The 23,243-nt window shown below is 46.9% G+C and overlaps 1 protein-coding gene across 7 annotated transcripts in view; it reads left to right on the top strand.

The window, feature by feature from the left end:
• Nucleotides 1-23,243, top strand: part of BCOR (BCL6 corepressor) — a 58,521-nt gene that overhangs the window by 25,710 nt on the left and 9,568 nt on the right. For 3 of the 7 annotated variants that reach the window (XM_034074329.1, XM_034074327.1, XM_034074328.1), the window contains 6 exons: nucleotides 50-233; nucleotides 8,083-8,364; nucleotides 8,764-9,117; nucleotides 15,480-15,808; nucleotides 16,129-16,398; nucleotides 21,924-22,090. In XM_034074329.1, the coding sequence (XP_033930220.1) occupies nucleotides 50-233; nucleotides 8,083-8,364; nucleotides 8,764-9,117; nucleotides 15,480-15,808; nucleotides 16,129-16,398; nucleotides 21,924-22,090 (1,586 nt within the window). The remainder of the gene's footprint in view (nucleotides 1-49; nucleotides 234-8,082; nucleotides 8,365-8,763; nucleotides 9,118-15,479; nucleotides 15,809-16,128; nucleotides 16,399-21,923; nucleotides 22,091-23,243) is intronic. The other 4 variants (XM_034074331.1, XM_034074330.1, XM_034074333.1 and 1 more) reach the window with 2 other exon arrangements.

Below are 23,243 nucleotides of genomic sequence, written 5' to 3'. Positions count from 1 at the left end.
AGTCGCTTTTATCGCAAGACTTTTTTTTTCATATCGATTCTCTTTCTAGCGTGCAATGATGCGCTTCTCAGAGTTGGAGATGAAAGAGAGAGAAGGCCAAACAGCTACCAAAGATTCAGAGGTCTGCAGATTCAGCCAGGCAGACTGGGAAAACTTGAAAGGAAACAGTGAAAAGAAGCCAAAGCCTGTCTCTCTGGAAGATGCCGTTGCTGACCAAAATGACAATGACAGATGTAAGCGAATTTACATGGCTTTCTGAAGCACGTATGTGTGTCTCTGTGCCACGGCAGCTTTTGGCAAAGCCGCATGGGCAGTGTAATCTTTGGTGTTCTTGGGGTGTTGCTGCTTAAAGTCAGTGACCTGAAGCTCTGGAGGTATGGAGCTGCCATGGATGGGGCTCTCTGTGGGGTCTGCAAGTTAGTGATTACAGTTGGTACCTGCTTTTCAGGAGACAGCTAACTGTCAGTGAAATTACCACCTTAAAGAGATTGTACTTTTAATTGGTGCAGTACCACATCAACCAGGGGAGGCAAAGGTCCAAGATTATATTTTAAATGCAGAAAGGAAGTGGGGTAAGAGAGGGAGGCAAAAAGGGGTTCAGCTTCCTGAAGTTGCTGTAGTGCTGGGAGATGCCAGTATTGCAGCATTCAGGCAAAGCAGGCATGGAGGACAGAATGGTGGTTGAGTTTGGGAAAGGACATGATCTACCAGGCTGGCTTACCTGTGAGGGCTGGCTGTAAAACTGCAGGCGATGAGAAGCTGGTTTGCCTGGGTGACTTCTTGCTGCAGTGGCTGGGGATGTGTGTGGCAGGTCCTCATGGGCTGGCGGGGGCTGCAGAATTCCCCATGGGGCTGGCTGTCCCTCCAGGCTGTGGCAAGGTGTTGGGAGGACTATGGAAAATGCATGCTAGTGACATTGTCTTAAAAGTAAGAGAAACTTCAAGAAATAAATGGTATTAGGGGATTTTTTTTTGCTGTGTGCAAGAAAAATAGCTTTAAAAAAACTCTTAGTAAGCATGTGGCTTCCATCAATTTCCCTTTTTCTTTTTTTCCCTTTTACTTATATAACTAAGGAATGGATCAGTTCTTCGTGTTGCCACTTTGTTTTGAACAACTCAGGGAAAAAAACCCCGACTGTGCTGGAAGTATTGCAAAACGAGGAATCACTGCAGACTGCATTGTGTGTGTGTGTGTGCGCGTGTAACTTGGTGGTTGAGTGTGCTCTTCTGTAGGTGGAGATTCATGAGTTGGGCTAGTAGAAAATTTTGTTCAGGCAATTTAATAACTTTGAATGATTGTTCTGGTCTTTGGTTAATGCTTTTGGCAGAGAGCATGCTGGTCAGTCGTACTTGCTCAGTTATTCACCTAAATCAAGTTCCTGTGGTATTGCTATCACTGAAATAACAGCCTCAACAAAAATCGGCCTGGCAGAATCGCAAGGGGAAGTTTTAACTGTGAAAGTAGAGAAGGTACCAGGGTGGGGAGAGGCATGCTGAGCTCCTGGGAGCTAACCAGGCTTTCCCTTCTCTGAGTGATACTGAGGCAGATTTTGGAAAGAAGGCACAGCTGCCTTTGCTGTCCCTGTGCTAAAGACGAGCTCACCAGGCTGCTGCTATGGCTGTCCTGGTTGCAGCCTTCCGTGCTTGTCAGAGGGCTCAGGGTGCCTTGGTGATACGCTCTGTTAAATCTCACCCTGAGTGTGCTGGTAAGCATAAAGAGCTGCAGAGCAGCGGAGTCCTGCCAGCTTGTTCTGGCTGCAGGGCAGAAGGGGTCCAGGGGATGAGAGAGGGAGACAGTGGTCTGTGGGGTAGGGATCAGGGCAGGGAAGGAGAGTCTGCTTAGTGGAGCTGCAGGGAGGAAGAGCACTAGAGCATTGTTGTTTGCTGAAACACCCCCTTCCATCCTTGCAAAAGGCTGAATATGGTGCCTCATTAAATTCATCATTTAGTGAGGTCTGCAGCACTTGAATCTGCTGGCTAAAGTGTGTTTGAGACCATTGAATGCAGGGAAAGTATGTTCAGTCTTACATTAGTACGTTCCTCTACGCATTAGCTCTGACTTAACAGGCTATTTCAGAGTTGAGAGGAAGGTCCGAATTCCTAGAGGTGCAGATGTGCTCTGCTGAGGGAGCTCCTCTTCTGTATGCCTGCCTGTATAGCAGCAAATACTTACTGGTACAGAGTTAGGTCTCAGTAAAAGTTTTTTGTTGTGATGGTTCACCTCCTGCCCCTCGGGATAGCAGCTGATAAATCAAGAAGCCAAGTTTCACACTTCTTAAATGCCTCTAGTGTAGTGGCTTGTGCTGTGGTGCGGCTTGAGTCGTCAGTGGTCATGATGCATCTCTCAGGATGCAGCTAGCAAAGGGGTGATGTGCTCTGCCTGCTGTTCCCTTCATTCACCACGAGCAACTTACCTCTTGCCTTCCCTTTGCCTCCAGTTTCTCAGCATGCTGTTGTTGTCTTTGATTTTAAAGCTCTTCAGTGGGGACTAGTTTATGGTTTGCAACATCTTTATTTTCCTTTCTGCCTCCTGCAAGTGATCTTGCTGCTGAAAAGATGTTTCACCTCATTTTGTGTAGCGTTCACCCAGCACTGGCTAAAAGCAAGTGATGTGCCTTTATGTGTGTGAGCGGGAGATTCAGGAGCTTTTTCAGTGAGCTTTTGGACACAAGCACTTCACCTGCCTGGTGTTGGTGGGGAAGAGGAAAACCACAATTGAAACTATGATTGTAACACAGAGGTGGCTCGGGTTTTGTGCTGCTGCCTTGGTGTGGAGTGCAGGAACCCATTGGGTCCTAGCAGCTGCTAAACTCCTTGGCTCCTCTAAACCTACCATTGCAATGACAACAACAACAAAGGCTGAATAACAGGCAAGTGATGCTTACAGAGGCATCTGATAGGGTAGGAACTCCTTTTTTTAGCTTGCTCTGGGACCTGCTCATTTTCGAAGCTGTACAGCATATGTAGGGATGGACATTTTTGGAAGTAAATGAAGGCAGAATATTTGATTCATGAAACTTTCCCTCTCAGTTGGCGGTGCATGGCTTTGCTGTACCAAGAGTCTTCTTAAGCTTCCTCGTACCTTCTGGAGCAGGGTAAAGAAGATGGGGTTTTGTTCTTTGTTTTTATTTTTTCCAGGTTTTGTTTTTTTAATAAAGGCCCACTTTAAGGGAGGTAGCTGTGTTAGCTAATTAATGAGCAATGAAAGCCAAGGAGTAAAGTAGAAGTGCTTTAATTCTCTCCCATCTCATTTAGGTTTTGCCGGGCATTCTAAGAGCAGCCTCGAAGCTGCTTTGTTGCCAAGGTGACTCGTAAATGTTGCTGAGGCGATGCTGCTCTGGTGCATTTCCATAGCACAAACATGATAAATTATGGGATGCATATGTCATGAGTCATAGGATTGTTCAGAGATCAAGTGATTTAAGCTATTGGCATGGACATGCGCATCAGTACGGGCATGTGATGATCGCATGTCGGTTCATAACAAAGCTCTTGTAGCGGTAGTGAAAATCATACCCAAGTGTGAAAGATTGAATAAATTCTACAAGCTGTGAATTTCTTAATCTAGAAGCATGATTTTACCTGTTTATCTAATTTTCTAAGAGGAAGACACTGCCCGTTTAAATCAGATCTGGGGAGAATGAAACCTGATGTGTTAAAAGCCTGATCTTAAGGTGTGAGGTCATGGGGAAAAAGTTAAACCAATTTCAGTGTGTGAAAGTAGATAGTATAATGTGCCAAAGCTTTTAGAGCTGGTGTTCAGCGTCCGAGCAAGGCACTGGTGTCCCTTTGCATGGTAATCCTCTGCTTTCCAATCTGGGCTGTGTGTATACCTGAACAAATGAAAGATGGAGACAGTAAACATGTCCTTTGCCCTGGTCAGTTATTACCTTCCTGCAACAGGACATAGTGCAAAAAGAAAAAGGGGAAGAAACAAAAGCCAGTGCAGGGAGAGTGGTGGTTGCTTGCTTGTGCAGTGTGCTAGGCTTGGGCAGCAGGAAACAAATGTGGAAAGCTCCCAACCAGAGGGACTGGGAAGGAAAAATGAACTCGTCAGGGTTCACTCTGCTCCATGGGGTACTCAGAATTGGATGCTGAAGGTGACTTCACACTATTTCTGACTGATGTTGTGATCTCCATGATGAATACTGGGTTTTAGCATTTGGATAGTCATTATCATCCTTGGATGAATAAAGAGTGCCTCTATAAGTGAGTGCAATGAGAGGTTGCTCCAGGGAAGAGGAAAGGCTGTTTTTAGCTGCCATGTTATTTGAACAAGAGAATTGCAGCCTAAACACTAAGATGTGTTTCCTTGTTTGCATCGCATGGGAGGGCCTGGTCTCAGGCAGCTGACAGCAACAGGAAGATGGAAAAATGAAGGAAAGTTTTTTTGTGGATAGCATGTTTGTGTGCATGTGTGTAACTGTTTCTCGCGAGACTGTAGCCCGTGCACTAAGGAGGAGATACTGCTTCAGGCAGAAACCATATGTGAAGAAGCATCTTCTTTAATTCTTCCTTGTTTCTAGACTGGTAGAACAGTGAGAAATGGTTTGAATTGTTGGTACTAGCTCTTACAGCTGGTGTGACACTGGCAAATGCTGGAGGCTTGAGGAAGGAACACATTTAAGAGTTTAATCTTACTCATTGAGGTGTGTTGCTATGAGAACTCAGCATTTATCCTGTGTTTCTGGCTACCTCGTCACTGTTTGAATAATGATGATAGGAAAACTCACAAGAATTTTGTTGTTTTCTTCCTGGCATAGAGAAAAGGATGTTGTAGATACATGGCAGGGGGGAACAAAAGCAAATGAATTCTCCTTGTCCTTGTTGGGCTTGCACTATATGCTTATGTTGCTGTGCCTCTTGTTGACATTTATATCTTAATTTGGGGAGACACTACGTCTGATCTGGGTTGCTTGCAAAACAGTTTGAGGACAGAGTGGAATCCGGTGGTAAAACATTAATAGAGCCTGCACCCTGTAGGCGGCCGCTGCTCTGCCAAGGGGAAAAACCTCTGGGCATGCAGTGTGTTGGTACAAGCTGCGTAGGGAGCCTGACAGCCTGTGGGTTATGCTGTGTCCTGAACAGCGACTGACCTTTGTTCTTTCGTGGTGAAAATCCAGCTGTAGAAGAGGCAGGGAACATAAGCAGCAGAGCAGCCAGGCAAGGACGCATCCTGCATGGCTCCATGGCTTTGCTGTCCTTCTGTGCTGATGCAGGATGATTACACAACCCAGATTAATGTGCGGAGATGTCACTGATCTTAATGGCCTTAACCACATGTAGGGGGACAGATTTTAGAGAGGCTTGTGCAGAGGGATTTCTGGCTCGGCAGCCAGGGAGATGTAGCTGTGGTTGCCTCAGGGGACCCCCTCGGATGACACTGGAGAGCAGAGGCAAAGATGTTGCAGAGCTGCTGGCAGCGAGGGCTTTCTGTGTAAACTTCAATAGGTGTGTGCTGCTCTCCCCAGCATGTGGGGCCCCGGAGAAATGCTAACAGTGACAAGCTGTTAGTGAGGTTACAGCAAATGTCTTCTCCGCTCCTTTTGATTCATTAGCATGGACTGTCTGAGTGAGCAGTGCTTGGCATCCTTGTGTCGAGTCCTCTTGCAGATAGAGAAGGAATTAATCTGCAGTGGGTCACTTTCAGTGGTGGCAGGCTGGAATTAGCTTGCTGTTTCCTGCAAGCCCCAAAGATTAAGACCGCAGCCCTCCTACCCCCCCCAGCCTGTTACTTCCTCTGACCCTGTAAAAGCTTCTCTGGGAATTGGTCAGGATATGCCTGCCTTTTCTCAGGCTAGACAGTGTTAGGAGCAGGAAAGCTGTCCCGAACTAGTGACTCTTAGCATGAACCATGGTGTATAGCTGCTGGTGCTGCTGAAGATGCGAAGGCTATATCAGTAGGAGTGTGTCAGAGAGTGCCCTTACCTCATCTGTTTAGGAAAACGGACCATATAAGTATTATATTTCCTTACAAAATGGGGGGAAATAGCAGGCAGCATTAAAAATGTAAAATGGAATTGGAGAGAATAATTTCTAAAGTGATACTTAAAACCGTGTCTGGTCCAGCTTCTTTTATGCTGTGTGAAACAGGACTGCTGGTGCTGTTGATGTGGTTATAGTATACAGCTGTTGGGCAGCATCTTCATGCCACATGTGCAAGCATGGGATGTTGCCAGATTCTGGTTCAGGAGGACACTGGCGATTCAGAGGCGCAGTCATAGTAAGCTGAGATACTTGTTTTCTGCAACACGTCAGCACTGCTGGCTGGAAGTGTGACAAACTGCATTTTAAAGTCTTGAAGGGAGCAGGTGTTGTCCATGCGGCCTCGTGGAGAGGAGCATCACCGAACAGCAGAATAGCCCCAGCGTCCTGCTTGCCTGGAAAAAGTCTACTTCTGTTTTGATTTTTCTTGGCCAGATATCTTCTGCTGTTTTATAAAGCAGCCCTGCAGGCAGCTTCCCAAGCAGTGTAAAAATGATGGTGGGGTGCCTGCAAACATCTCCAGAGCCATAGGTGCTCTTTGGAACTATTTCCAAGTTGTGATGATGAATGATCTCATGAGAGCTCTCCCCCTTCTAGCCTTCCATTGCTGACAACAGGTGCTTCAAGGACAGAAGGTGTTGGCAGAGCTGTAGGAAGGTGCTCTCAAGGTTAGGTGAGGTAGAGTTGGGATGCATCCAGGGGCTGCCAGTGCTTGGATATTGATGTGGTGGGTCTCTGAGGGAAGAGGAGGGGAAAGGGGGCTGCAGGGAATCAACTTCTGCCTTGGTGAGGGGGAAGAGCAGAAGTTGAGGGCCAGGCTGCGCAGGAGAGGAGGCTAAGTGAGGATGGGGAGGGAAGGGAAACTTAGCTATCGGGGTCCAGGTGGGAAACTAGCAGATGAGTTTGCAAGAAGGGAAATGGGAGAAGGAGGAAGAGCATGGAGGAGAAAGTCTAAAAGAGACAGTGAGCCATGGGGAAGTAGAATGGAGCATGCAGTTTGCCAAACAGCGGCAGATGTGCTGAAAGATTATTGGTCAGCCAGGAGAGCTAAAACACATGGGAAGACCAACTTGTTTGTCAGACTTGTAAATAGGAAGCTGATTAACCATGTTTCAGTCTGTAATGTGTGTCTGCCTAACAGTGCCTCGGCTAGTTTGGTTAAACCCAGGAAAATAATACCTACTCAAGGTGATGATTATGTGTCACATTTAAAATTGCTTAAGCTGTCTCTAAATTTGTGGCAGCAGTATCGGAGAGGGGAAGCTGAAGTTAGGGCAAGCATGGCAGCATGGGGTGTTTTTGTGGCTAATTTGTCAGAGTGGTTTCTAGTAAGCTTTTCATAGCTCACTGCTGCTGGAAATACTCCCTGAAAAAAGTGAGGCCTTTTTTAAGAGGAGGTGACTGAGATCATGTGATGTTCAGTGACTAGGCTGATTACTTGAAGTGAGGGAACCTTTTTATAACCTTGGTTTCAAGTAGTGCTTTTTGCAAAATATCACAGCTATTCTTGGTGGCATTCCCATGTAGTGTATGCGTGCTCCATATCCCATTTATATCTCCAAAAGAAGGGACAAATGCTTTTAAGTCAAACTCTGCAGTTCGATGCAAGAAGTTAGGGAAGAATTAGGAACTAGCAAAAGGCTAATACTGTAGCATCATCAGACGGTATTTTTGAAAACAAAGTCATTGCAAAGTGGAGTTTGTATTATTATTATTTACTATGTTCTTGTGGGGCCAGTCTGCTTTCTGAAAAGGGTCTGCGCTTTTGATATCCAAAGATGTTTCTTTATTTGAAATAGCATATTGTGATGTTTCTATGGATACAGGTATTTTGAATATTGTACTTCTTAAATGGATGTAAAAACAACAGGAAGTATTGTGCTGTTGGAGGTTTTGTCCTTAACTGGTGAGAAAACTGCTGCCTTAGGCTGACCAGAGGAGGCTTGTTCCAAAGTACAATTTCATGTTTATTTGCATGCCTCATGAGGCATATGTAAGTCATGATGGAGATGACTCTGAAGAGATCAGAGAGCATCGCTTGCTCACAATGAATTGTTTACTATTTATTAGGTCATGGTGTTTGGTTTTTTGTTTTTAGGTAACTTTACTAGTACAGAAAACAACCAAGGTCACTTTCTTGAAAGTCCAGAGGAAAAAGATCTCTCAAATGAGAAATGTTACTTAGAGAGACATTCTATATATGAAAAAGCGGAAGACCAGTCAACAGAAGATATTAGCCAACATCCATGTCCACGTCTGGACAGGAAACGTAAACACTCTGGTGAGAGAGTGCAGAATGATGGCAGCCAAAATGAAAGCTTTGTGGATGAACTGCAGGATGAACTTACATCAAAAGCAAAAAAGAAGAAGAACTCCAAAGGTAAGACAGCATTTTACTTTGGTCTCTGTTAAGGAATGTCTTGTGAAAGGAACGTCCCTTTGGCTTAATGTGTTTCCATTTTTGAATTTGATAGTTACTAATGTGAGCACTGTCATTTCACTTTAAATTATATATATATTTATATATGTATGTATATATATGTGTGTATATATATGTATATATATAAAAATCTTGGTATATAAGGGTAAAGCCACTAGTCTTTGGACACTGTAGCCACAGCAGTGCAAGTTACTGTAGTGCATGTAACCCTTAATGAGCGAACCTTGAAAATGCATAGTGTGGTGGTAAAGCTGAGACTATATGCCCCGAAAGTGAAATGTAGCTTTTGTTTTAAGTTGAGGGGGCTTTTTGATTAATTTTTAGTTATTTTTCCATTAGATGACTGGCCTGAGAGGGAAATGACAAACAATTCCTCTAACCACTTAGAAGAGCCCAATTGTAATGAGGTGACCAACCTGAAGGTGTGCATTGAATTAACAGGGCTCCATCCCAAAAAGCAGCGTCACCTGCAGCATCTTAGGGAACTATGGGAGCAGCAGGTGTCACCAGAGAGATCCCCGTCCGGCAAGTTGGGCCGGCAAAGCAGGAAAGATTTAGCTGAGGCTGTTCAGCCAGAGGCCACTGCAAAGGTCAAAGACTTCACAGAAGAAAGGCACACCAAGAAAAGGTCAGAGGCCAAAAGCAATAGAAGTTGGTCTGAAGAGTCCCTCAAAACAAGTGACAATGAACAAGGTATGCAGAGACTACTAGGGAAACCATCTGGCTTTAGCATTTACAGTGACGCATGCTGCCACCAATGTTAAGGAATTGTCAAGAGCTTTTTTATTAATATTAAAACATTATATATATATTTCTGTAAATGTCCATTTGTATAAGGGCTGACAACTCCTCTTTAAGAATTACATCGTAGCTGCTATTCGGTAGACCAGAACATGTGTTTGTGTATGTGTGTGTAACTGTGTTTGTGCATGTGTGTGTATGTATGTGTGTGTGTGTGTTTTGGCTTTAAATACTCTTTCATAGTTAATGTGAAGATGAAGTTTATGTCTCTAGAGGAGAGCTGGGTGGGGGGGCATGCACTGTGGGCGTGCGAGGGAGGCAGTGAAGAGGCTGCTAGTTGGTGTAAGAGCGTTTAACTAGATGTAGTATTCGAGGGGCTGTGACCCTCTGAAACACAGCTAGCAGCTCTTGATCTCGGGAACCCAACGCCTCCAGCACCCTCAGCACTGCTGGGATTCCCTGCCTTTCCCAGGGCATATTGCTTAGCAAAGCTCATCCTCCTCCCAAAGAGGATGCTTTGCTTGTTCTCATGGGCATGTCCTGTAAACTCCTGTGGCCCCACTCCCTGGCCCCTACACAGAGATCTTCCCAGCAGCTCTCCCATAAAGGGTCACTTCCTCAAAGCTCATCAACTTTCTTTGACTTGTTTCCAGCTGCTTCTTTTCCCTTCACTCCACTTCCTCCTTTTCCTCATCTTCTCCCCCTTTTCTGCTCATTCCCTATCCTAGGGGAGAGCCCACGGAGACAATCTGCCAGATTTTCCCTTTGGACAGGCAGGTCACTCTCCTGTCCCTGCCGTCCTCTGCCCTCAGGCGCATTGTCTGCTGTTGCATTTTCCCTTCCCTGCGACACTTATTGCTATAGCTTGGTTGGAGGGTATGGCAGGGAATGGTAGGGAATGGCAGCATGCAGCTCACGTAGCTGATACCCCTTGTGTGTCCCCTGCAAGTCATCATGAATCCCCATCTCCTCTGTGCAGAGCAGGGAGCCCTTGTCTCCTCTTTCAGCTTTTCAGGTTGCAAATACTTCGCTTCCTCTCCTCCTTTTACCTGTCCAAGTCCTCTGCCTGCTTCTGAGGAAAGGCTGGTTTTGGGAGCTCTGAATTGGATGTTTGGGGTCCTTTCTCCTTCACAGGTCTGAGAGCTTCATCAAACTGGTAGACATTCACCCTCCACATGTAGTTCAGCTGAGATCCCCTCAAAAGAGAGAAGCATGAATAGAGTGGACCCTCTTGTTCCATGGAAAGGACCAAGTCCAGATCATTCTGCACTAGTGAGAGTTTTCTTGGGTAGCATCTCTGAAACAGTCACAGGCTAATGTATTGGCTTCCTTTCTATCCTAAAGCTCCTCACCCATCTTTCCCCTCAGTAGGGTTATCTTGAGGGCAGAAATCCCCAAACTTTGATGCTTATTAATGGGGAAGGTTCTCCAAAAGGATTTGTGGAGCAGGAGATCAAAACTTACTTTAAAAAAAGGAGCTTTGACTCTTACTCCCTTGCTGTATGTGCTGCCTTGGTGAGCATGGTATTGGCTCAAACACTCCTATCCATTACCTTTGTATGTTCAGAAAGAGACGCCTTGTAGAGTTTAAATGAGGGTTGCTAACAAGAAGCCACATTGTCTAAGGATGCTCTAACTTTGCCCTGTGATGCCTCCTGTGGCAGCGACAGGCTTCTCTAACACGTGGCCTCAGGAAAGAAAAAGACTCGGCTTGGGATTACCCTTCCCAAGGGCATTCAGATTCAGTTTCCCCGTGGCTATGAAAAACCTCTTGGGTTTGGAAGCCCCAAAACCATAAACCTGACTAAATTATGCCTTGCCATTCATGGTGCAGAGGCATTGGAAATTGTTGAGGTCACTTTTCTGGTGCTCCTCCATCCAGTTGAAGTGTAAACTTTTGGATCTCCTTTTTCTTATTTCATTCGGATAAGGACATTTTGCCCCGTTGTGCAGCAGAGCATCCTGCATGACAGTGGCATGGGGTGGGAGACTTTCAGCTTGTCTTTCTTGCACAGAACTAGTTCTCAGACTTCCCTTAAACAAACAGGTATCATGAATACAAGAATATACCTTGTCTCTTGCAGCTTTTTGTGCTCTGGGACTGGGAACAGCTGGTTCCTGTGCCTGTGAACATGGCAGTCTTTGCTGCTGTTAAGCTGGTTGTATCCTAAGAAGTGGACCGTAACAAGGCATCCAAGTCTGCCCGTACACCAGAGAAGCATTAGTCCAACAGCAGGATGTTTTGCTGCCTGTCCCTGCAAATCTCCAGGAGGAAGGAGGGGGCTGACTTCTGGGCTTGTTGCTCCAGTTGTGCTCAAGCCAGGGTTTTAGGTGGATAAGTCATGCATTGCACTGCAAGTCACCACTGGGCTGCCACCTCTCTGTTCCCCGATCAGTGCCTGCTGGCTGGGTGACCAAGTGGTGGCCTCTGGAAATGTTCCCTCAATGACACTTCTGGCTGTTACCTCCTTGCAGCCTCACTTGCAGGTCAGAATCATGAAAGCTGGGTTGTGGCTTACCTAAAATGATTTCAGAGTTTAGAATGGATTGGGAGCAGCCCTGAGGAGAAGGACTTGGGGATGTTGGTTGACAAGAGTCATAGAATCACATAGTACCAGGTTGGAAGGGACCTCAGGGATCATCTGGTTCAACCTTTCTTGGCAAAGCATGATCTAGACAAGATGTCCCAACACTCTGTCCAGCCCAGTCTTAAAAGTGTCCAGTGTTGGGGAATCTGCCACTTCCCTGGGGAGATTATTCCAATGGCTGATTGTTCTCATTGGGAAAAAATTTCCTCTTAATGTCCAGCCGGAGTCTCTTTAGGGGTAAATAGTGCCCATTACCCCTCCTCTTTTCTATGTGGCTCCTTGTAAAAAGGGAGTCTCCATATTCTTTTTAGCCACCCTTTAAATGCTGGAACATAATGATAAGGTGCCCCTGCAATGTGTGCTTGCATCCCAGAGAGCTAACCATAACTTGGGCTGCATAAAAAGCAGCATGACTAGCAAGCAGGTCGAGGGAGGTGATCGTGCTCCTCTACTCTGCTTTTGTGGGACCCCACCTGCAGTACTGTGTTCAGCTCTGAGGACCCTAACACAAGAGGGATATGAACCTGCTTGAGCAAGTCCAGAGGAGGCCACAAAGATGATCAGGGGTCTGGAGCACCTCTCCTATAAGGGCAGGCTGAGAAACTTGATCTTGTTCAGTCTAGAGAAGAGAAGGCTCAGAGGAGACCTCAGAGCAGCTTCCAGTACCTAAAGGGGGCTACAAGAAATCTGGAGGACTTTTTACAAGGACAAGTGGTGATGGGACAATGTGGGAATGGCTTTAAGCTGCGAGAGGATAGATTTAGGTGAGATGTTGGGAAGAAGTTCTTCATTATGAGGGTGCTGAGACACTGGCACAGGTTGCCCAGAGTAGCTATGGCTGCCCCATCTCTGGCAGTGTTCAAGGCCAGGTTGGATGGGGCTTTAAGCAACCTGGTCTAGTGGAAGGTGTCCCCGCCCATGCAGGGTCGTTGGAACTAGGCAGTCTCTAAGGTCCCTTCCAAACCAAAACATTCTATGGTTCCATGATGTCTCTAGGTAATGCTGGCTGTACTGGCTCTCCAGGGTGCAGCAGGTCTGTTAGGATACCTGCAATCTCAGGGCATCGTGCCGCTTGCCTAGACCTGTGGCTGAGGTGGGAACTGCGGTCTCTGCTGGGATCCTAGCTGAGGAATAACATTCTGGTGCTGTCAGTGGCGTGGTAGCCAGCTCCCCAGCAGTCTCCGAGGAAGCTGCAGCTGCTCACCCAGCACAAGGAGAAGACCCAGGTAGCACAGAAACTAAAGCCCCGAGGAGAGGAACTGGGAGGATGTAGCACACTGGGAAGGCTGCTGCTGCCTGCCCCTTGGAGCTGCCTCTGGTTGCAGGCAGTGTGGCAGCCACTGGTTTGGCAAGCTGGAGAGGGCAGCTGCTGGGGTGGGAGCCAAACAAACGAGCATTCAGGTGATGTGGCAGCAGCTGCTTTTCCTCATGGACCTCTCTGCATCCCACTCTTGTGGGAAGGGAGGCAGGTCCTGCTCTGAGTCAGGCTCACCACAGCCCACATCAGTCAGAGGTCTGGGTTTTTGGGGTTTGGATTAGGTTGTTTATTATCCATGGGTATTTGGGGGTATTCCTGCTTGCTCTTGTTTTTTTCTACTCCCTTCACATATATAGTGATCAGAAGGATGGGGTGGAATTCCAGGATCAAGCACTTGCCTTTTCTCTGTCTGTTTTCCCAGCCTGATGCTTGGATTTTTCTGGATAACACTGGCCTCTTGCAGCGTTACTGATCCCAAAGCTGCTGGGCATAGTGTTGCTACTCTCCATCTCTTTGCTGCAACACATGCTTAGCCAGGTGCCTGCTGTCACCACTGTGGAGGGTGAATGGGTGAATGTGGAGCACAGAGTTTATGTGGAGCTTGCAGGCTAGGGTGCACACTTTGTGGCAATTAAACTTCTGCTTCTGATACCTCGGCATCCCTGCATGGGCAAGCCTGTGGTTTTTTGAGATCGTCTTCTCTTCTTGTGTGTTTTCTTCCTCCTTCCTTTTGCTATTTCTGTCCTTCTCCAGACCTGTGAGGTTTTTCTCTTTCTGTTCTACTTTTTCTACATGCAGCAGTTTCTTACTTCCCTTTGCACTCAACAGACCTCACCACTGCTGCTTTCCATCTTGGGAATTCTTTTAGTAAGTGATTAAATAGGGAATGATGATACTTTGGTGTTGGAATTGGGATTCTCACGTGCTACTCCAGTGAGGTTAGTTTGGAACAGGAGAGTTAAACATTCATTTCTCCATGCTGTCTGCAGAGTTGGAAAGACAGCTTTGCATCCATAGGCTCAGCCTACGAGTGGGCGCCTTCCTTCAGGATTGCAAAGCCTAAAGAGCTCAGTGGGTTTTTGCTGAACAATCTGCACATCATGTGTCCCATAAATTCCCTGACATCTGCTTGGCTGCGCTATGCATTTTTTGCTAGAAAGTGTCTTGAAAGATCCAAGGGATTTCTGTTTTCATCTTTTAATCTAGAAAGCCTTCTGCAAGTTGCTTTCACAGGTCTATTTAAGGGAAGACAAAAGTGTGAAGCTGCCCGCCAAGCGCATTCTAGATTTTATTTTCTTTTCTATCGACTGGCTCTGGATCGAGTCTCTTTCAAAAAAGATCTCTCCTTCCTGAGCAGCTGCCTTATTTGCTCCTGCCATCTCTTCTGTTCTGAAAGTAGCATCACTTCAGAGACTTCTGAGAGCAAAGGAGCCTCTTTCAAGTGCTCAGGGTTTTTTCCGCACCTTCCCTCAGTGGTGTGGTATTGTTTGGCTGAAGTACCCCTTCCTTTCCAGCAACCTTTAATTTTTCTGCAGAGGAATTGGTTCTGAGGTCACCTAAATTCTCTTCCCAAGGGAAATTCTGACTATAAAAAGTCAACTTTCCTGTCCTTGTTTTGTTGCAAACCTGCTTGCATTCTGAGGGGAAAAAAAGTAACCCTGCTTTTTGCATGTGGCCCAGATTGTGGGATCTAGTTTGTGAGAACTAACCCCTGGAGAGAACACAGCCCTGCCATGGGCAGCAGTGCCTTAGGTCCTCTGTGTCCCAGGACTGTCTGGTCTCATAGAAAGACTTGCTTCTGGATGAACTCATTGGGAAAACACAGCCGATTGATTTTCCTGGGAAATCCACATGCTTTTTGATAGAGCTTGCACAGGGCTTCTGCAGGGATGTCTCTTTGAGTAGCCTTTCTTCTCCATGCTTGTTTCTTGAGTAAAAATGCTACCAAGGAGATGTTCCCCATCTTCAGGCTACACTCAACTTTCCTCCCGGTGCTGTCCCATGCTTCCTGCCTTTCCTACTTCCTCTCCTCCCCCACTATCCGTGTATCTGCCCTACCAACACACCTAGCCACAGGCGGGCAAGCCCAGCCAGGCCCAGGTTGCTGGAGGAGTTGGTTCCCCTTCAGATAAAGCAGTTCCAGGTAAGCAGGAGAGTTTTCCCTGCAGCGAGGCGAGGCGGTGGCTTTCCACTCTGCCTGCAGCAGCTGGGCTGCAATGGCATGGCCTTCGCAGTGCCCCGGCACGGGGCATTTCATTTAGTGATTTTTGTCAGTGTTACAACTGTTAACGTAACGTTAACTGGCAGGATGCTATTTACAATTTGAATGTGGAATGCTTAAAATATTAATGATTTGAAAATGTAATTGATAGATCTCTTCAGCAGTCGAGGAGCTTGTGTTAAGTACTAGTGATGCGTTTTCCTTTTAACACACCATGCGATGTGTAATGCCTTTCCTTCCCATTTAGGCTTGCCCGTATTCCCAATGTCTCCGCACATGAAGAGCCTTTCATCCACCAATGCAAACGGCAAAAGGCAGGCTCCGCCAAGCTGTACTCCAGCCTCGAGGTTGGCTGCCAAACAGCAGAAAATTAAAGAAAGCCGGAAGACAGATGGGCTGTACACAGACGAAGAGGAGGATTTCCAACATGCATCTCTGCTGCAGAAATACAGCGAGTGTGAGAAGCCATCAGGGAAACGTCAGTGTAAAACAAAACACTTGGCACTGCAGGAGAAGAGAAGGAGGTCATCTCTGACAGGGGATGACACCACAGATATCGAAAATGCTGAAGATAAGGTATCTTTATTTAGACTTAATTGTCCATCGGTCTCTCAGAAGGCAGAGCCAACCTGCTTAAAACTAGCGCACTGTCATACATGCAGGGTAGTGGGGATTGCATTCAAATTCATCTGTGCGTGCGTTACGCATTCTGTTTTTGCTTTTCTTAACCTGACTTAAAGGCACTGTTGGGGGGTGAGGCATCTCACGTTTAAAAGCTGTCGCAAAAAATTAAGTATGAGTAGGAAAGTGTAATTCTTTGCTAGCAAAATAAAATCCCATCACTGTATCGTTTAAAAACAAGGATAAAAACCTCCCCTCAATGATGGCTTTGACAGGTCACGGTAATGAGGAAAGTCAGGAAGCGACCAGAGCCTACTTCAGACTGCGACTCCTCTCCAGCCAAGCCGTACGAGCAGAAGCTGTACGATCGCCTGCAGCAGACTCCCTCATTACTACCCGGCTCACAGCCCCCGCAGCTGCCGATCGCCAGCCCCCCTCAGGAGACCACCCCGAGCCGGCCCATGCCGCCTGAAGCGCGGAGGCTTATTGTCAATAAGAACGCAGGGGAAACGCTGCTGCAGCGGGCGGCACGCCTGGGGTATGAGGTAAGGGACCCTCAGTGCCCGGCCGCATTGATGGCTCTTATTTTCATTTCAAAAATTAAACCCCAATTTCCAGTTTTATAGAGGGTAATTTTGCAAAGCAGCAGCTTCGAGGTCAGTGGTTGAAATTTGCAGGGCCCCCCTTCCCCCCCTTCACCTGCTGCATTCCCTTCCCTGGCACATGGGGTTTGGAGGCAGGTCACTGTGGGAATGAGTCCCCACCGCTTGCTGGGTCAGCTGGTGGGGACCCAGCAGCATCCTGTGTGAACGAGTAAAGGGTAAAGCTTTATTGCTAACCCTTGCTTCCCTTTAAATATAAACCATCTGCAAACAGAATGAATGTCTATTTTCCCCCCTTTTTTAAAGTAGTCTTTATGGTGATCTTTAATGAGCTGTACGTTTTTCTGCTTTTGTTATTTGTGAAGAGCGTGTAGTTGAGGAGAAGGGTTTTATTTTTGTTCTTTCCTCCAAGGAGTATCTGGTATGTGACACAGGATGTAGCACTTGGAGTGTCCTCTTGCATGATCAGATGCATCGCAGGAGCACTCTGCATGCTTTATGCTCGGAGTCTGGAGCTGCTTGGCGTAGCTGGAACAATGTTGTCTAATGAAACGGCCCCCCTGTTGCTACAAAAATCAGAAACCGATGAATCGCCTGGCTCTGCTGTTTTGAAGCATGCTTTTATTGGGGAAATATGGGCATGTAGGTATGAGCGTCGCTGTTGCTCAGCTTCAGATCTGGAGAAGAGGTGCCTCATTGCAGAGGGCGATTGCTGCCTTTGGTGTGACAGCGGGGGTCACCCCAGCGGTGAGAGCACTGCTCGGACCCCCGAGCTGAGATTGAGCCCCGCACTGGAAGATGGCATCGGCCCGGGCCCAGGTGGGCCTGCCCAGCCTCAGGGATTTGTTGAAGCCTCAAAATGGCCTTTGTGCAGCTGGAGAGCTTTGTGAGGAGAGGCCTCCTCCAGGTCTGGAAGGCAGGGCTTGTTGGAAAGGTTTTGTTTACCCTAGACAAAGGCTTCTTCTAACCCAGGGCACTTCAGCTCTAGCTAGGAGAAGGAGAAGTGGTTGTTAACAACATTGCTCTGTAATTTAAATGATTTCAGTTCCTACAGACATAAAATCTTCTATGTATCCAAAGTTGGTAAGCTGTAGCATGTGCTCCTAGCTGTCTTCCTACATGGTGTACATTGGGATGAGTATGCATGGGCACTTCGCTTTCTGTGCCTGGTGCACTCTGCTGAGCGCAGCAAAATGGGAGCAGCTCCAAAATGCAGTGATGGGCCGAGGTCTTGGTCAAGCAGAGGTCAAGGGCTCTTTGTTTGCTCTGCTGATAGTGGGAGCTCTCTGCAGTACTGGCCATTAGTGGGCTGGTTGCAGAAAGCTGAGGATGCCTGTGGTCACCAAGATGGGGATTCTTGGGCTGTGGCCTAACCTTGTATGCACACCATGCCTTCCCATCATCAGCTGATGGGGCACTTTGATTTTATGACTTGAAGTTCAAGTGAACACCACAGCTTTAATAGGCTTAAATAGTCCAATTGTTTGACTGGGTTGGCTGGCCAGTGTTGAAAGCACAGAAGTGGGTCCTGTTGTTGGAGTGTGGGACAGGAGAGATCCTGGTCCATGTGCCTGAGCTGCTGCTTCGATCCGACATAGTCTGTGTCTTTCAAGGTCTAGAGTGTTGTGTGGCTGTGCTGCCTTGTTGGGATGTCATGAGGCCTCTGGTGAGCTGCTGTTTTTGGTCAGCCGTGGAACCGCTGTAGCTGTGGTGGTTTTCTTGCTAGCAACCAAACTACCGCAGTTAGTAGAAAGCCCAGTTTCCTCTGTCTCCTGAAAAATTAGAGCGGTCAAGCAGTTACAAATGCTTCTGTTTAAAAATAAATAAATAAATCTGGATAGGTCGAGGCAATTTGCTGGGCTGTGACCTGTGGCAGCTGTACACATCTGTTTCTTGCCGTCCCTGTCAGCAGGGCAGCAACCTTTGGTGGCTGCAGTGCGATGGTTGGGAGCTGGTGCTGAAGCAGAGCGCTGGGTGCTCATGGACACATGGGGCCTTCTCATGGCTGCTGCAATGGTGTCAGGCAGGACTGCAGCCCCTTGCCAGCTTGGTGGCAGGCAAGGCAGATGAGTTTGCACCGCCAGGGCCACAGCTTGCAAAGGGATGCTGAGTGCTGATGCAGGACTTGGAGCTGGAAGTGACTGGCACCGCAGGGCACCGCTGAGCCCTGTCAGTGGCAGAAATGTTGTATAGGGCAGAGCAGCACCAACAGTTCTGCCCTGAGATGGAGTGAGCTTGTGCCTGCCCTTGGCAGCCTGCCTGCCTGCCTCTGCAGCAGGAATGCCCTGCAGCTGTGCAGAGTTCCCACCCCAGTGCAGAAGCAGTGTTGTCACCTTTGGCATGCAGAAATGCTGGTGAGCTGTATATATTAGCTGTGTATATATATATAGACTGTATATATTACCCACAGGGAGCCCAAATGCTGCTAGTTCAGGTGCCTCTGCCCCACTCTTGGCTCTCACAGTACAGATGTGCCATGGCTAGTTGCTGGAAGGGGGACACAAGTGGTTACGATTTTGTTTGTAAAAGCTGACATGACAGCGAAATGTTGAAGGACAGATGCGGCTTGTGTCTGGTCAGATAAATTGCAGGGCCGCAGCCAACAAGGCTACTTAAAGGCAGTGCGACAAATGGTCTTCAGCTCTGGAAAACTATACGTGTGAACAGAGCCCTGCTGAAGCTGGTGAGAAGCTTCACCTTTTCTTCACTAGGCTTCTGTGCTGAGCCTTGTTTCATCAGGGTGTTAGCAACCCATCGCAGTGTATGGGCACTCGCAAATCTATTCTGTTTCCCCCATTTGAAACAAATGAGTTCAGACAATAGTAGTCTTAAAACTGTAATTTACTTTTTTGTGAAGGAGGAATTACAGGGAGTGTAGAGGCTTTTTGGGAAAAAAAATAACAAAAGGCTTGTGTTATGAATTTGACAGGAGAGGAAATACTGGCTGTATTTGTGCCACTTGTTGCTTTTTGGTGTGTGTCTGGGCTTGGAAAGTTTTCTGGTGAATTTGGGATTAAATGCTGCTTGGGAAGGCGGTGAAATTAGAGGAATGTGTAGTGCATGACAGGGGTAGGGGAATGATGGTGTGTGCTTCCAGAGGGTTTAAACAGTCCTAAAGACGGGGGGAGAGGGTTTCCCCTGGGGATGCCTCACATGAGCGTCTCGGCCTGGGTCCCTGGTGGCACTGTTGCAGGAGGTCATGCACTTGCACAGCTCTCTGAGGGCTCCTGCACCCTGCCTGGGAATGAGCATCATTTCTGGGATTTGGCATGTGGGGCTTGCAGTGCCTCACCTAAGAGCCATGTTTTGAGGTTGCATAGAAGGGAATAGTGCTTCTTGGTGGCAGTATGTGTGCCCAGGGCATGGGGGATGAGAAAGGGGGTGCTGACCCTTTCCCTTTGAAAAAGGTCAGGAGCTGCTGAGGGCACGGGTGGAAGAGACTAAAGTGAAGTGCACCTCTTTGTAGATGAGGATGGAGCATGCATATTTGCATGCACCTCTTAACATTGCTGTTTGCAATTTGGCTAACAAAATGCAGGCAGCAGAAGCAGTTGTGGCACATGTCTTGGCTCGAGATGTGCTAGCTTGACTCTGGATTAACTGCAGCTGATTCTCAGATTGCTGGTTTAAACAGAGTGCCTGAACAGACATTAAATTGCCTTGTGGCACTTTCACAGCCTTTCTCTAGCGAAACCAAAAGTGCGTTTGTGGCACCACGTGTTCCTGTATTCCGAACGATGGCTAATTTTTTTTTGTAAATTGAATAAATCATGCTAAAAAAAAAGTTAATGAGGCATTTAATTAATTAACAATGTAGAGTTTTATGGTCTTTATGGTTACATTTTGTGGTTAATGGCATTCTTCTTACAGCCTTTTAACACAGAATTGCCCGACAAAATTAGCCTTTTTGTCCAGTAGTAGGTATTCCACCCTAGGATGAGCTTTTCCTTTCTACAAAAATAGATGAAAGGTCTTTTATTTTGAGTTGCAGAATCTATTTTAAATGGTAAATGCATGCTAAGAGCGGAGCCGAATATGGCAGCTGCTTCTGCTACCTATATCCATCTGCTAATTTGCCTGGCGGGGTGGTCTGGTGTTGAAGGAAAATTCATACCTCCGGGGTGTAATTTTGCACAGCCCTTTCTTACGGGCTCAAGCGAACACAGGGTAAACAGCATCCGTTCTGGACCAGTTTTTGGCCTTTGGGCTGATTAGCAGGAGCATCAAGAGTTGATGGCTGCATCAGGTGTAGTTTGTGGACTGCTTGGTCCCCGTGGCAGGTGAGGGGGATGCTCTGGTGCCTGGGACAGGCATCTCATTAGCTTTAGCCTGGTTAGTGAGGGCCTGCTAAAAGAGCAGTTTCATGCTGTATCCTGGATACCGGCTCTCGAGTCAGGTATACCCAGAGCACAGATTATTGCGGGCTTTCCGGTAGATTTTGAAACGGGAAAAATAATAAATGCATTGCAAATAGTGATTGTTTTATTCTCTTGTTTTGGCAAAGCAAACACTCACCCTCTCCGTGCCATGTCTGGCTTTGCGAGGATGTTGCTCAGCCCTCGAGAGGAACAAATGCAAAATTAATAGCTTGCCACTAATCTGGGAACACGGGGGCTGTTTCATGCATACAGCATCTCTTAGGAATGCAGTGGTCTTTTCTGCTGCATCTGACACAAATCGAGGAAGACTCACACCATCCTAAATTTTCGGTTGAGTGATGGAGCAGTCATTGTTTCAAGGCCACACGGCAGCATAGAGCTGAGTCTGGCTTAGGCTCTCGACCATGGTATATTTGACTGCAAGATGAATTGTGTTAAATTCACATGGCTTCCCACGGCGCTGGGCTCGTTATTGGAACCTGGCGCCTGGCTTTAGTTCTGCATGCAGAAAACCACGGTGGGTGAAAATGGGATTTCCCTGATCTTGATAGAGCCGGGCTTTTTTTTTTGTTTGCCGATAGCAAACTGTCCTTTGTGTGTCTTAAATGTGTTTTGTTTCGGGTCATGCACTTTTTCTTTTTAAAATCGAACTGACGTCGGCTGTGCTGCTGTTGTGCTTGCAGAATTTTCTACTAAAAAATGCAGATGTAAGAGTAAAAACCTCCCTGCTAGCTTCACGTGTGGAAGTTTTGAGAAGCAAAAAGCTGTGTGTGAGTTTTGTCTGTGAAATTTGTTCGCTCTCTGCAACAATTCCTGATGCTGGGGGCTATGGGAAGGTCCCTGTGGGGCACAGAGCTCTTGGTGCTGCTTTGACCAAGTGGTCTTTGCTATGCCTCCTGAATAAACACGACTTTCAATGGCTCCACCTTTTGTTTTCCTTTTGACTGACCCCTCTCAAAAAGGGTAATTTAGGCATCATAGGGATTTGGTGTTTTGCCCTTTCCACCCCCCTCTCCTTCAAGAAGAGAAATCTCTGCATCTCAACATAAAGAAATAACTGGATGTATCTGTTTTCCCTTCTATTTCCAGGAAGTAGTTCTGTATTGTTTGGAAAACAAGGTGTGTGATGTGAATCATCGTGACAACGCGGGTTACTGTGCCCTGCATGAGGCCTGTGCCAAAGGCTGGCTGAGCATCGTGCGGCATCTCCTTGAGTATGGGGCTGACGTCAACTGCAGCGCCCAGGATGGAACCAGGTTAGCAGCACCACTGGCCCTGATGCTGGGAGGAGGCACCCCTTCCCCCTCTCTTTATGCCTCTCCTTTATAATCCCCTTGTCCTACCTCCCCATCCTGCATGAAACCCCCAAAGCAGGTAATACTGCCACAGTACCCCCCTGCATGGTGTCCTCCTCGCTGTGCTGCTGGTCTTGGGGCAGGAGTGTTAATAGAGAGATGGGGGTATGTGTTTGTTGTGACTCGACTTCAGTGTAATATGTTTTCTTCGGGGAATTTTAATAAGCTGTGCTTTTTTTTGTGGAATTGCCAGCTGCAGGGCAGGAAGGAGTGATACTTGAGCTGCAGCCCTGCTCTTATGTATGTGCTCCAGGTCCTTTGAGTTGTGCCAAAAGAGCGGGCTTTGCCTTGTTAGTGGGGTTACTTTGAAGAGCACTTGAGGCTTTTGTGGCCATTGGGTGTGTGAGTCCTATATGTGCTATATAAAAAAGTTGTTTTCCTGAACTGTTAAACTATCTTCTCATTAGATATTTTTGATTTTTTTTTCTTTTTTTATCCCAAATTAGCCTTTTTTCATTTCCTTCATAGAATGTCAGGAGTGCTTAGTTCCTGTGCTTACAGCATAAGGAGCTTTTCCTTTTTGCTTTGTGAAATGCTGCTCCCGCACCTTTTTTAAAGGTCTTGTGCATCTCCTAAAGTACCTCTTTAACCACCCCTGCGGGGTTATTTGTCCTCCGCATATGCAGAACATTATCCAGTCTATGCATTTTGGAGACTGGTTGCTTTCTATTCTGTGAAGCTCCCCTGCAGCTTGTTATCTCAAATGGTTTATCCCATTTACCATCGCCCTCCAAATAGCCAGGGAGGTAAAATCAGCATAACTAAGAGTCTGCCTCTTTTGTTTTTAAGCTCTTTATTTATTAACTTGGGAAGGGAGGAGCCAGGAAGACAAAAGTCCCAAGTGGGCCAGTTAGAAGTTCATGATGGTCGTAGTTACCGGCCCATCACGGCCCAAAAGAGACATTTCTTGATAAACATGGGAACTTTGGGTGGCTTGTCTGATTCCTTCTCCAGCTCCCACTTCTTCGTAAGAAGTCTCAGCTCTCTAAAGTGAAAAACAGCCTCACATTTTCTGCTGTCTCCAGTTTTAATATGTGACCTATGCAGCAGCAGC

Source organism: Melopsittacus undulatus, chromosome 2 (genome assembly GCF_012275295.1).
Source record: "Melopsittacus undulatus isolate bMelUnd1 chromosome 2, bMelUnd1.mat.Z, whole genome shotgun sequence".
Lineage (NCBI taxonomy): Eukaryota > Metazoa > Chordata > Aves > Psittaciformes > Psittaculidae > Melopsittacus > Melopsittacus undulatus.
Note: the sequence above shows the minus strand (reverse complement) of the source record. Positions and strands in the feature narration are given on the sequence as shown.